General features: G+C 42.6%; 1 protein-coding gene across 2 annotated transcripts in view; it reads right to left on the bottom strand.

Moving 5' to 3' along the window:
- Positions 1-3617: 3617 nt before the first annotated feature.
- chrm2a (cholinergic receptor, muscarinic 2a) overlaps positions 3618-13628 on the bottom strand; it is a 96828-nt gene continuing 86817 nt past the window's right edge. The window contains exons 1-2 of one of the 2 annotated variants that reach the window (XM_068050667.1): positions 5177-5184; positions 3618-4971 (exon numbers count right to left, since the gene is read on the bottom strand). In XM_068050667.1, the coding sequence (XP_067906768.1) occupies positions 3618-4971; positions 5177-5184 (1362 nt within the window). Of the gene's footprint in view, positions 5073-5176; positions 5185-13628 lie in introns of those variants that run through there. The other variant, XM_068050666.1, reaches the window with a different exon arrangement.

The following is a 13628-nucleotide window of genomic DNA, read 5'->3' as shown; positions in this document are numbered from 1 at the left end:
TGAAAACTGGCAACACAGAGCATTTCAAATTCCAATCTATTGCAAGTTGGTTGGAGTGATAACACTGTGATTGTTCGCATATCAGGCTACTTTGAAATATGCATACAATTTTTGGAAAAGCCAAGTCAGTTAAGAAGGTAAGATGTTCCCTTAGCAATTCAGCAGCTGTTAACTGAAGAAAATTCATCCATTTGAGATTAAACCCCAGTGAGAGGAGAGTTGTTCATTTGGAATTGGCCTTTACTTAGGAGACTCAATGAATGTTGCATGGGTGGCATCATTAAAAGCTAATGGAAAAAGGTATTTTGAGACAAATGAGATTCATACCTAGGAGGTCAGGCAGCATCTGTGGAGAGAGAAATAGAGTTAACCTTTTAGTCGATGACTTCTCATCAGAATATCTCATGAAAGGCCACAGACTGGAAATGTTGGGTGGAATATTCTCACCCTAGTCCCTGCCGGAGACAGGAACCCAACTCACTGATTTGCATGTCCAGCTGCTGTTGTTTTTCCAAAACAAACCAATTATCATCCTGCCTCCGGACCCTCTGACCAATTGGGGAGGGCAGGTGAGATGGCACGTCCATTCTGTCAAAGGAAGGATTTCTAATTAAAGGTACCGCAGTATGAGTTTCAAGGACTCACCAGCACCTGGATTTTTGAGGCTGCAGCAACCACAGGAATGGAAGGACACCTGGGAAGACCTGGAGGTTAATCTCTAACATGGAGGTCCTGCTGTGGGATATGAGGAACTGCAGTGGGGTGAGCTCTACCAAAGACGAGAGCAAGTAGACAACCTCTTCAACCAAGCAGGTGTAGATGGGAGTAACTGAGGAAGTCAGCAGCAGAAGTGTGGTCCCTCCAACCTGGAGACAGTGCAGCAAGAGGATCCAGGACCTCAGGAGGATGGGAAAGATGAGTGTAACCCTTCAGGTGCCAAGCCCCACACTGACTTTCACATCATTTTTCTGAACAGCACTCCTCAGAACACACCTTGCAGCTCATTCCTCTCTCTGAAGGCACCTCAGATCCCCATCTGAACAGCCAACACTACCACTCACCCTCAGCCTATTGCCCTTTCGCACCCATGCCTCACAGCAACCCTCCACAAATGGTGGCGTTCACTGCTCTTCACACAAGTCATTACGAGAACTCATATCTCTCTGCTTTCTCTCCTTGCAGGAGAAGAGAGCACACAATTTGGGCAGAGGCAGAGACCCAGGGGGTGGGTACCTCTCTAGTGACAGGCACCTTCTCGGCCATTGGCAATGTATGCCCACCAGATCCAGTGGGAAGGAGGTCTTGTTCCAGGAGACTGCAGATGTTACCAGTGACCTGCTGTGAGACCCTGAGCCTCCTGAAGCACTGGTGCTCAGACATGTCAAGATAGCTGATCTTCTGCCTGTAGACCCCTGTGTTGGGGGTCTCGCTTCCTTCCAACTGGATCTTGGTGTCCATCCCATCTGCCCTGTGGAAGGGCTTTCGGCTGAGGAGAAGGCAGCTGGTGCAGCTGCTGCTGGAGCAGTTGACAGTGTTACGGCCTCTGCTCTAACCCCTCATCATAGGTAGTTGGTGGAGCTCCATAAGCTGCACCCATGCCGTGCTGAAGGCTGGCAACAGGAAAGTGCAGCTGAAGGTGAGTAAAGTGCTAGACAGGCAAGGTGCCTTCCAACAAGTTGGTACTCACCTGTCTAGCAGTGTCAGCACTCTCTCAGAGAAGTGCTTTGAACAGCAGCCTCTCAATGGCCATGGCTGGAGCCCTTCAGTGTAACTGATTAAAGCTTTCCAAATTTGTCAGTTTAACTGAAGAAGCTCTTTCAACTGTGGACTCACCTCAGTGACACTGGTGAGTGTTGGCAGGTCAGGAAACAGGTTCCAGGGCTGGGAAATCCAGAATTCCAGAAATCCAGTTAAAACAGGTCTTACTTTCTTTCTTAGCTACATCAACCACTTAGTTATTTACCTGACTGACCCAAGGGCTTTCCTCATTCGTCTTCAATGCAGCCCCAGGGTATGCCAGAAGAGAGTGGGTTCATGTCGAGAACCTGACCCAAAGTCAATTTCCAGGACTTTGCAACATTGCTCACCCCTGAACCCACCGCTAACAGGCTGGGAAAATTCTGCTATTAACTCTGCTTCTCTCTCCACTGGTGCTGCCTGACCTGCTGAGTATTTCTAGCATTTCCTATTTTTATTTCAGATTTCCAGCATCTGCTCTATTTTGCTCTGTTGAAATTCATACTTAGATGGTAGTCCACCCAAACATTGAGGGAGAGGAGGCACCGATCCTTGGAGAACAGTTCATTATGCTCTTCTGTTTTTAACTATAAATGCATTAGATCATATTCATTTCTCTGGAGAGTCATTAGTTAAATGTTTTACTTGCACCAAACATGAGCCAAACTACAAACTACTATCATTGGAATGTCAGTCGGTATGCCAGAAACTAAAAGCCAACACCCAAAAAAATGACCAAATATTATCCACGTATATCTTCAACTCTGGGTTGAGAAAGTGCGATTTGGTTGATAATTTTTTTCAGATCAATGGATCAATTCTTGGCATTTTGTTGCTTCTGATTACTCCTTTGTGAAGTTTTTCTACGTTACAGGTGCTGTATAACTGCGCATTGTTGTTTTACACTTTATAGCAAGCACATCTCCTATACTGTGATCTATCATCATCCTAATGTTAGAGAGTAAGGGTCTCTGTTCCCTCCTGACTCACTTAGCTAAACACATCGAGACCTAAGAACAGGCTTGATGGTTGGAGGGACACAATAGAATTTTACAATTTTGCATTTAGGATTTGGTGACGCAGACTTTACCAAATTACTTACTTTGCTTTACATGAGGCTCTCTGCCACCATCAGAGGCCTGCCGAGAATCTACAGATTCTAATTAAGCTCAATTTACCTAAAGGCAGTGGGTTACTCATGTTCAGTGAACACTGAGCTCAAGGGTTATGCTCCTATTAGTTTGAGGGCAGAGTTTAGTGCTGATAAAAATCAGAAATTCATTAGAGGAACCAATTTGGTGCATTGGCATCAGCCTGGGCCACATGACTATGAATTATTAGAAGATCAGGAGAACCGTCTGCAGTTTAAAATGGAAATTGTTCTCTTTCCTCACATGTATTTTTCAAAATAATGCATGACTACTCAAACTACTCAAACAGAACTGTAAAAAAATTGTATCAGAGGCTACACACACTAGAAGCACCATGTGCATTGTATGATTTGAAGAAACTGGATGTTATATTACCCTGTAGGGACTCATTAATATCTTTTATATTGAGTAATGTTGCAAAAGTGAACATTCCCCTCTAAACAAGGTTATGCTATGTTTTCTGATGCTTAAATTTTGGGCAAGTTCATCTTCCAGTTCAATTATAAATACATTCAAATAATCAACACACCCTTCATTTATAACAGACATTACAGATTCATTGGATATAATTCAAATGTGCTTCCATCATATTACATAGAGTAGATGTCTACTTGAACCATAATCTGGCACAATAAACATATAACTTACATACATTTTTGGATGTACATTATGAAAGTCACCATCATCAATATGTATAAAATGTTCATACAGTTGTGTTTGTAGCTGTTTTTATCTTGTTGCACCAATGTTCTTATACTGACACAAGAGAAGATGCTTGAAGGTTTTCTTGAAGGTAGTATTACACAATGCGTAGCAGGCTGGGTTGATAGTACTATTGATGTAACAAAGCCAGTATCCAATGGTCCAGACTGTGTTGGGGACACAGATTGAACAGAAGGTGTTAATGAGCACCATGACATTATATGGGGTCCAGGTAATGATAAATGCCAGGAGAATAGCCAGAATGGTCCTCGTCACCTTCCTCTCTCGGGTTACAGCTACCCTCTTTTTTTTAGCAGGGGTCTTGGTCATTTTAATGATCTTATGGGCTGCTCTGATCTCTCTATCATTCCCATTCTTGCTGCTGCTACCTGGCACTATCTCTACTGTGGTGCCACAGTAGTCATTTTTTTGAGATTTGGTAACTATCTTTATGCAGGAGAGTTTGGAGTTATCCATCCTGAAACGGCTTTGTGTAGTGGAGACCTTTGTGCTCTCTTGGATCGCCTCTTCCTCCTTCTGGTTTGATGGGACCACACTGAGGGAAGTTGACTCATTGGAGAGCTCCTTCTCTCCTTGGCCACAATTATCAGTCGTTATTCCACCGGTTATTTTGCCGTTTTGCATTTTGACGTGCTGCAACCCATCAGGTGCATTCGATATGTTGTTATTATTCGGTTTCATTATTTTGCCCTTCACTAGACTTGGAGAAATGGTGCTCTTGCTGGACTCAGGCTCCTTCTTATCCTTCTTTATTCGACTCTTGCTGGCACGTGATATGTGCACATACAAAATAGTCATGATAATAACAGGGAGATAGAAGGCAGCTATAGCAGTGCCAAAAGTCACAGCTGGATTTGAGAAGAACTGTACATAGCACTCACCCTCAGAAACTGTCCGCCCTCCTACGATGAACTGCCAGAAGAGAATGGCAGGAGCCCACAGGATAAACGACAGCACCCAAGCAGCTGCAATCATCATCCCCGCCATCTTAGTTGTTCTCTTCACGGGGTAGCTAAGGGGCTTTGTCACGCAGAAGTAGCGGTCAAAGCTGATGATAAGGAGGTTCATGACAGAGGCATTACTGACAACATAATCTAGAGCAAGCCATAAATCACACACCACTGGGCCCATAGGCCAGTAGCCAATTACAATGTAAATGGTGTACAGGTTCATAGAGAAAACACCAATAATCAAATCAGCACAGGCTAAGCTGAAAATAAAGTAATTGTTAATAGTTTGTAATTGTCTGTTTACTTTGATAGAAACCATGACCAGAATGTTTCCAATAATGGTCACCAAGCTTAAAGATCCTGCCACAATCACAATGAAGACCACTTCGACCGTTTTGTAAGAACTCCCTCTTTCAGTATCAAACAAGCCGGTTAGGTTGCTGAGAGATGCATTTGTCTCTGTTGAATTTTCCATCATTTTCCTCTGATGTGTAGTTAGCTCTGACATGGCCTGAATGTAGAAAAGAAAAGAAAATTACTAGGAAACAGAGTTTAGATGTGTTGAAGTTAAAAGACAACTGGTCACTAATTGAAGTTCTACCAGCAACAACATACAAAGCCATTGGCTCTTATAAAGTTCAAAATCATTGCCAGGAGAGACTCGGTTTTAATTAGGAATCATCTCATAGGCCACTTACTGTACAATTAATTATGAATTAATAGTTAATTACATGTGTCTAACTGAATGAAGATGTTGATCTGTGACATTGCAAACATATCTCTCAGGGTTTTAGTTTCATTGATCTATTAAGTCTAGGTGAGTCACCTTTGTGCACTGCAAATATTCAGCTGTTAAGGATAGAATACTTTCACTCCTTTGATTCCTTTAAGTTCATGTATCAAGACTGCAAACTCATGTAAACACTGAAGATCCAGATCACCTAGGGAAGTGTGGTGAGGAGAACAGATGCACAAGTGTTAACCCTCTCTCACAGAAAGAACAACTATCCTATCCAATAAGCTCCCAATCAGAGGCAGATGTGATTCAGAGGCTTGGAGCTTCACCTCTGGGAGGGAGAGAAATCTCTAAGATTGAGTCATTTTATGTTGATCTCATGCGTTTCAAAACAGATGGTTATGGGACCATATTAATGGAGGCCTAACACCAGTTTTAATTCTCTCATTTCTATGATTATATAGCTTTTATATTTTATGAGAATCATAGAAAATTACAGCAGAGAAGGAGGCCATTCAGCCCATTGTGTCCATGGCAGCTGTCAAAGAGCCATCCAGCCCAATCCCACTTTGCAGTTCTTGGACTGTAGCCTTGTAAGTTACAGCACTTCAAGTGCATATCCAAGTACTTTTTAAATGTTATGAGGGTTTCTGTCACTCCCCCACTTTCAGGCAATGAGTTCCAGATCCCCACCATCCTCTGGGTGAAAAGATTTCCCCTCGAATCCTCTCTAAACCTCTTAGCTAAATCTGTGCCCCCAGTTATGGAACCCTCAACCAAGGGGAATAGGGCCTTCCTTTCCACTCTATCCAGACCCCTCAAAATTTTTACACTTCAATTAGGTCTTCACTCAGCCTCCTCTGTTCCAAAGAAAACAACACTAGCCTATCCAATCTTTCCTTATAACTAAAATTCTCCAGTCCAGGTAACATCCTCGTAAATCTTCTCTGTACTTTCTCTAGTTACAATCACATCTTTCCTATAGTGTGGTAACCGGAACTGTATGCAGTACACCAGCTGTGGTATAGCTGGTGTTTTATACAGTTCCAGAGTAACCTCGCTGCTCTTAGATTCTATGCCCTGGTTAATAAAGGCAAGTATCCCATGTGCCTTCTTGACCACCTTATCTACCTGTTCAGCCACTTCAGGGATCTGTGGACATGCAATCCAATGTCCCTCTATTCCTTTATACTTCTCAGTATCCTAGCATTTATTATGTATTTCCTTGCTTTGTTAGCCTTCCCCAAATGCATTATCTCACAATTCTCCAGGTTTGCTGCAGTTCCGCCCACCTGACGAGTCCATTGATATTTTCCTGCAGTCTGCAGCTTTTTTCTTCATTATCAATCACTTGGCCAATTTTTGTATTATCTGAAAACTTCTTAATCATACCCCCTACATTCTAGTCCAAATCATTATTTTATAACACAAAAAGCCAAAGACCTAATACTGAGCCTGCGGAACCCCACTGGAAACAGCCTTCCAGTCACAAAAGCACCCATCAACCATTACCCTTTGATTCCTGCCTCTGAATCAATTTTGAATCCAACTTGCCACTTTGCCTTGAATCCCATGGGCTTTTATTTTGGTGACCAGTCTATCATGTGGGCCCTTATCAAAAGCCTTGCCCGAATCCATATGAACTACATCAAATGCACTACCCTCATCAACATTCCTTGTTAGTCCCTCAAAAACTTAAATCATGTTAGTCAGATACGACCTTCCCTTAACAAATCAGTGCTGTCTTTGATTAATCCGTGTCTTTCTAAATTAAGATTTATCCTATCCCTCAGAAATTTTTCCAATTATTTTCCCACCACTGAGGCTGACCCACAGTCTGACTGGCCTGTAATTACTTGCTCTATCCCTTTCTCCCTTTTAAAATAATGGTACAACATTAGCTGACCTCCAGTCCTCTGGTACCATGCCTGCAGCCAGACAGGATTGGAAAATGATGGTCAGATCCTCTGAGATTTCTTCTCTTGTTTCTCTTAACAGCCTAAGATACATTTCATTCAAGCCTGCGGATTTATCCACTTTCAAAAATGTTAAACCCCTTAATACTTCCTCTCGCGCTCTGTGAACTGTGCCAAATACAAATAAGAGGATAATTTTCCTGATGCTGGTATTCCAAAGCAGAAGTGAGAAATGCATCACCAGATTTAAAATGACAATAGTCTTCACCAAAGCTGGTGTTCCAAAAAGCATATGCTTCATGCCATGTACTATAGTGTATATAAATAAGTGTGAAGTTATCCACTTTGGTAGAAAAAACAGAAAGATAGAATATTTCGTAAATGGTGAGAGTTGGGAAGTGTTGATGTCCAAAGGGATCTGGGTGTCCTTGTTCATGAGTCACTAAAAGCAAGCATACAACTGCAGCAAGCAATTAGGAAGGCAAATGGTATGTTGGCCCTCATCACAAGGGGTTTTGAGCACAGGAGTAAAGAAGTCTTGCTGCAATTGAATAGAGCCTTGGTGAGACCACACCTGGAGTATTGTGTATAGTTTTAGTTTCCTCATCTAAGGAAAGATATACTTGCTATAGAGGGAGTGCAAAGGAGGTTCACCAGACTAATCCCTGGAATGGCGGGATTGTTTTATGAGGAGATATTGAGGAAACTGGGCCTGTATTCTCTAGAGTTCGGAGAATGAGAGATGATCTCATTGAAACGTACAAAATTCCTACAGGGCATGACAGGGTGGATTTAGATAGGATGTTTCCCCTGGCTGGTGAGTTTGGAGCCAGGGGACACAATCACAGAATAAGGGGTAGGCGATTTAAGACTGAGGTGAGGAGGAATTTCTTCACTCAGAGGGTGGTGAATCTTTGGAATTCACGACCCCAGAGGGCTGTGGAAGCTCAGTCATTGAGCATGTTCAAGACAGAAATCGATTGATATCTGGATACTAATGACATCAAGGGATATGGGGATAGAGTGGGAAAGTGACGTTGAGGTAAATGATCAGCCATGATCTAATTGAATGGCGGAGCAGGCTTGATGGGCTGAATGGTCTACTTCTGCTCCTATGTTCCTAAATAGCTCCTTTTATGCCTACTAAATGCCTCTGAAAGAATATATAATATTGATCAAACCTGCACATACTAATTGCTGGTCAGGGGAAAAAAGCAGAAAAAAAAATGATAGACAATGGAAAGAGGCACGTGAGAGGGGAAGACAGAATGAGAGAAAAAAGCAAGGAAAGGAGAGTGAAAGAAAAGGGGACAGAGAGAGAGGAGATGCTGGCACGGAGAAGGAGATGAAGACTGAGAAAGAGGGGCAACTAGAGGGTAAAAACTCGGCAGAGAAGCATTAAATGATGGAATATAAGGTTGCAATAGTATTTTCAAAATGCACGCCAGAGTAAGACACAGCAGGAGAGGAAAATAATGTAATTGCTTCCATATGTTTTAAGTGTGTTTGGAATTGGTGCATACAGGAAAATAAATTGAAAAATAAAAATGAGCAAAAATGTTCAGAGAAAATCTTCTATATTTTGTGGAAAAGAAAGAGGAGGAAATATCAAAGATGGACCAGAAATAATGGTACTGAATTGGGGGAAGGCCGATTTCAAAATGATAAAATTGGATCTGGCCAAAGTGGACTGGGAGCAGCTACTTGTAGGAAAGTCTACAGTAGGAATCATTCAAAGAAGAAATAGTGAGAGTTCAGAGCCAATATGTACGCATGAAGGTGAAGGTTATGATCAACAAGTCCCTGGTTGTCAAGGGATATAGAGGATTGGATCAGGAAAAAAAAGGAGGCTTATGGCAGATTGAGTGCGCTGAAAACAGCGGAGGCATTAGAGGAGTATAGAAAGTATAGGGGAGTACTTAAAAAAGTAATTAGGAGAGTGAAGAGGGGACATGAAAAAACACTGGCGGGCAAGATAAAGGAAAATCCTAAGGCGTTTCCTAAGTATATTAAGGGCAAGAGGATAACCAGGGAAAGAGTAGGGCCCATTTGGGACCAAAGTGGCAATCTGTGTGTGGAGCTGGAGGACATAGGTGAGGTTTTAAATGATTACTTTTCATCTGTGTTCGCTATGGAGAGGGACGATGTAGGTGTAGAGATCAGCGAGGGGGATTTTGATACACTTGAACATATTAGCATTGAAAGGGAGGAAGTATTAGTTGTTTTAGCAGGCTTAAAAGTGGATAAATCCCCACATCCAGATGAGATGTATCCCAAGCTGTTATGTGAGGTAAGGGAGGAGATTTTACCCTCTAGTTGCCCCTCTTTCAAGGTCTTCATCTCCTTCTCCATGCCAGCATCTCCTTTCTCTCTGCCCCCTTTTCTTTCTCTCTCCTTTCCTTGCTTTTTTCTCTCATTCTGTCTTCCCTTCTCATGTGCCTCTCTCCATTGTCTATCATTTTTTTATTTGCTTGTTTTCTGTGAGAATACTTCAATGTGATTGACTGCCTACCCTGTTTGATGACACCGGGCCCTGACTTGACGCCAGACACAAACTAGCATCAGGAAAGGGGAAATCCACGCCACAGTGGCCACTGGATTTTTGTGGGCTGCTTCCTGTGGGATCATTCCTTCTCTGGGCCAAAATGAAAATGTATCACTCCTTTAAATATAGAGCGGCAATGTGGGTTGGGGGGTGGGGGGTGGCTATTAGGAGTAATGTAGCATCGAGGGAGCATTCCTACTCCTCCTGGATCTAAAGGAGCGAATTTTGAAATTTAAAAACTTCACTTTTGTTAGCAGCCTCTGTCTAGATCTCAGCAGATGTTGAGGATTTCTGAAGGGACTCGGCTAAATTATTGCACGTACATATCAAATTTGTCTGATGCTGTTATGACCAGATGAGAAAGAGGTCTAGGGTTCCCTTTCAGCCTTCACCTGGTCTTACTGCAACAGGGTTTAATTTTAAACACACTGTGTTTTTAGCTCCCCCTTGGTGAATCTTTGTTCACTGCTTTCCAATTATAAGGCAAAGAAACCAGCATAAAACTATTAAACTTAAACTCTAATTCAGTTAACGCCTACAGATACACGACGCGCCCACCCTAGCATGCATACATGATACACACATGCAAATAGAGACAGAAAAGTGCAGACGAAAAATAAAGTAGAAACGTTTGAGGCAATATCTGAAGAGTTGTTGTTACAGTTCTTCGAGCTCACTGTTGAGTCCTTGATTGTAAGTAGACCTTGTTTATTGTTGGGGCCCAGTATTCTTCTTAAACTTTGTTCGCTGTAGGAGACATTTCTCTCTTGGGGTTCATGTGTCTTCAGTGGATTCAGAGGCTTGTGAGAAAGAGATAGGATCAGACAGGAGGAGATCTTCTCAGTCCAGGAGCAAACAGCTTTCTGCCCAAACTGTTTGTACGAATTCAAAAAACTCAGGTTGCCCAGCAAGTTAATCATGTGACTAGCTGGTTTCACCATGTCCGTTTGTATATTCGGCCATCTTAGCAGTCAACCTGGAATGCGAGCTCCCCCACCTTCAACGTCTGGTGATCAAAAGTCCATTGTGGGTTGAATATCAGGGAATTGCTGCTTTGTCCTTCCAAATACTGTCTGTTAATAGGAAAATGTATTTTCCAACCACGGCTGATCTGTTTAACAAGTGTTCCTCACTCCAGTAACAGTTTAAAAATTAATGTTCATGACAAAATTAATGAGCCTCATTTTTGGCACATGGGGGCTAAGCATGACACCTCTACACCCAATGGAATGAAATGTCATTTGAGGAAAGGCGCATTTCACTAAAAGGATCGAGAAAATTATAAGATACAGATAAAAAAACATGCATTTCTCTCATTCATTCACAAATCCTAAAACTTATTAAAACTGTCTTCTCTTGGTGCCAGTGCTCCTTTTTGGCATCCCAATAAACATGTGGTTCTTTTTTTTAGGCAAGTTACTCTTCCGCTTGCCCATTTCCATGGCTGCCTAGGGTCTTTGTTCCTCCTGAGGTAATTTTTTTTTAAAGAGTCAGTAGTGAGCGGGTCTATCCTGAACTTTCTTTCAGTGCTTTGCTGAGTCATGCAAAGGCTTTTGACTTCAGGGGATGGGTGGTTTGCTTTTTTTCTGATGGTGGGGGAGGATCCTTTGCTTGTCTCCCCTTTGTCCCAGAGGACACGCCTGCCTGAAGGTATTTATACAGACTCTACTGCACTCCCGTGTGGCACTTTGGCGAGGTGAGGTATCACCCTCATGGTTTCTCTGTCCCCTAGAGGTCTTTGTCTCTGCTGGTTTCTGTAAATGCTGTTAGCAACTCTGGTGGAGTGCTTCCAGTGTCTACATTTACATAGGACGATCTGCAGTCTAACCTTTCACATTTTTCAGGGTTGGCTGACCGGACAGTAAGGGTTTTCATCCAGGATTCCTCCTGGACTTCCTTTAACCTGCCCTGTTGGTCACTTTTGTCCCTTCCATGTCTAATCTTTTCCTAACCTTGTGCCTGCCTGCCCCCTTTTGTTCTTGGCGGGGGTCCCTTATAGTTCATCAGTTGATTCAAAGGCTTGTGAGAAAGAGATGGGAGCAGACAGGATAGAGATCATCTCAGCTCAGGAACAAACAGACTTTCTCCTCAAACTGTTTGTACAAATTCAAAAAACTCAGGTTGTCCAGCAGCTTAGTCATGTGACTAGCTGGTTTGACCATGTCCATTTGTGTATTCAGCCTTCTTAGCAGTCAACCTGGAATGCGAGCTCGCCCATCTTCAACGTCTGGTGATCAAAAGTCCTTTGTGGGTTGAATGTCAGGGAATGGCTGCTTTGTCCTTCCAAACACAGTCTGCCAATATGCAAAGTCCCTTCCAGCCATGGCCGATTTGTTCAACAAGTCCTCCCCTCACTCCAATTACAGTTTAAAATCAATGTTCATGACAAAATTAATGTGCCTCATTCTTGGCAGATGGGGGCCTAACATGACAGATGCCAATCTGAGAAAGCTGCCAGAGGCACCTGTTAAAAGGCCAGACCTAATATCAGGACAGAGATCTTTAAGGTGCACTTTGGAAGTGGAGCATTGCTCCCTAAAATTAGCCCTTGTTGCACTTGTTTCACACAAGTAAAATGGGTGCAGTGAGGTCCAATTTCCACCCCAAAATGTATTTTTTTCTTTGCTTTTTGTTACGACCAGGTGGGAAAGAGGTTTAGGGTTCCCTTTCAGCCTTCACCTGGTCTTGCCAGGATTTAATTTTAAACACACCATTTTTTAAGCTCCCTCTTGGTGAATCCTTGTTCACTGCTTTCCAATTATAAAGTAAAGAAACGAGCACAAACAGGCTTTCTTAGGTTTGAAGAAGAAAGGTGAAATTTTATTAAACTTAAACTTAAATTCTAATTCGGTTGACGCCTACGGATACATGATGCACCTACACTAGCATGCATATGTGATACACACATGCAAATAGAGTCAGAAAAGAGCAGAAGAAATAAAGTGGAAAAGTTTGAGGCAATATCTGAAGAGTTGTTACGGTTCTTCGAGCACACTGTATAGTCCTTGATTGTAGGTAGTTCTTACTTTTCGTTGAGGCCCAGTATTCTTCTTAAACCTTGTTCGCTGTTGGCGACTTTTCTTTCTTGGGGTTCATGTGTCTTCAGTCAGTTTTTGGAGTTCCTTGAGAAAGAGATGAGAGCAGACAGGAGAGGATGTGGCGAGCCAGCCAGGAGAGGTCTTTTCAATCCAGGAGCCAAAGAGCTTTCTGCCAGTTCAAACACTATCTCTACAATTTAAAACTCCCCCAGTTGGCCACTGGTATAACCACTTCTGGCTTTGTGTATTGTGTGGGTCAGGGAATGGTCCTTTGTCTCCAAATACTGTCTGTTAATATGCAAAAATGCCTTTCCAGCCAGGGTCCTGGTAACGCCTTGTAACAGGCCTTCTCTTCTTTACAGCAGCAATTTGAAATTTAATATCCATGTTGCGAAATTAATGTGACTCATTCTTGGCAGGTGGGGGCCCGCATGACATTTTGTATCCTGCTTTCTTGAAAGTTCCACTCCCCATGCTCTTTTTAAAGCCTCACTGTCTGTGCTCAATATAAATACCTGTTTCCCAAGCTCTATTTAAAGTCATCCTTCCTGGTTACTTGAGACCTAACCAGCTCCTTCATCTTCCTCATCGTGCTCTCCACATGAAAGCTGTAATGCTGCAATAAGTTGAGTGAAAAGGCAAAAAAGAGAACAATGTTGGAAAGCAGAGGGACAAAATGGAGGGACATGTTAAATTGGTGAAAATGAGGGAGGAGAGAGTCAAAAATGAGGACGAGAACAAGAGAAACAGAAGTGGAGAGTGAAGGCAGAAATGAAGATGGAAAGAGATTTAAGTGAAGAGAGAGAGTAAATGAGCAAAGTGTGGAAGAAAC

The sequence above is a fragment of the Heterodontus francisci genome, chromosome 18 (genome assembly GCF_036365525.1).
Source record: "Heterodontus francisci isolate sHetFra1 chromosome 18, sHetFra1.hap1, whole genome shotgun sequence".
NCBI classification, from domain to species: Eukaryota; Metazoa; Chordata; class Chondrichthyes; order Heterodontiformes; family Heterodontidae; genus Heterodontus; species Heterodontus francisci.
Note: the sequence above shows the minus strand (reverse complement) of the source record. Positions and strands in the feature narration are given on the sequence as shown.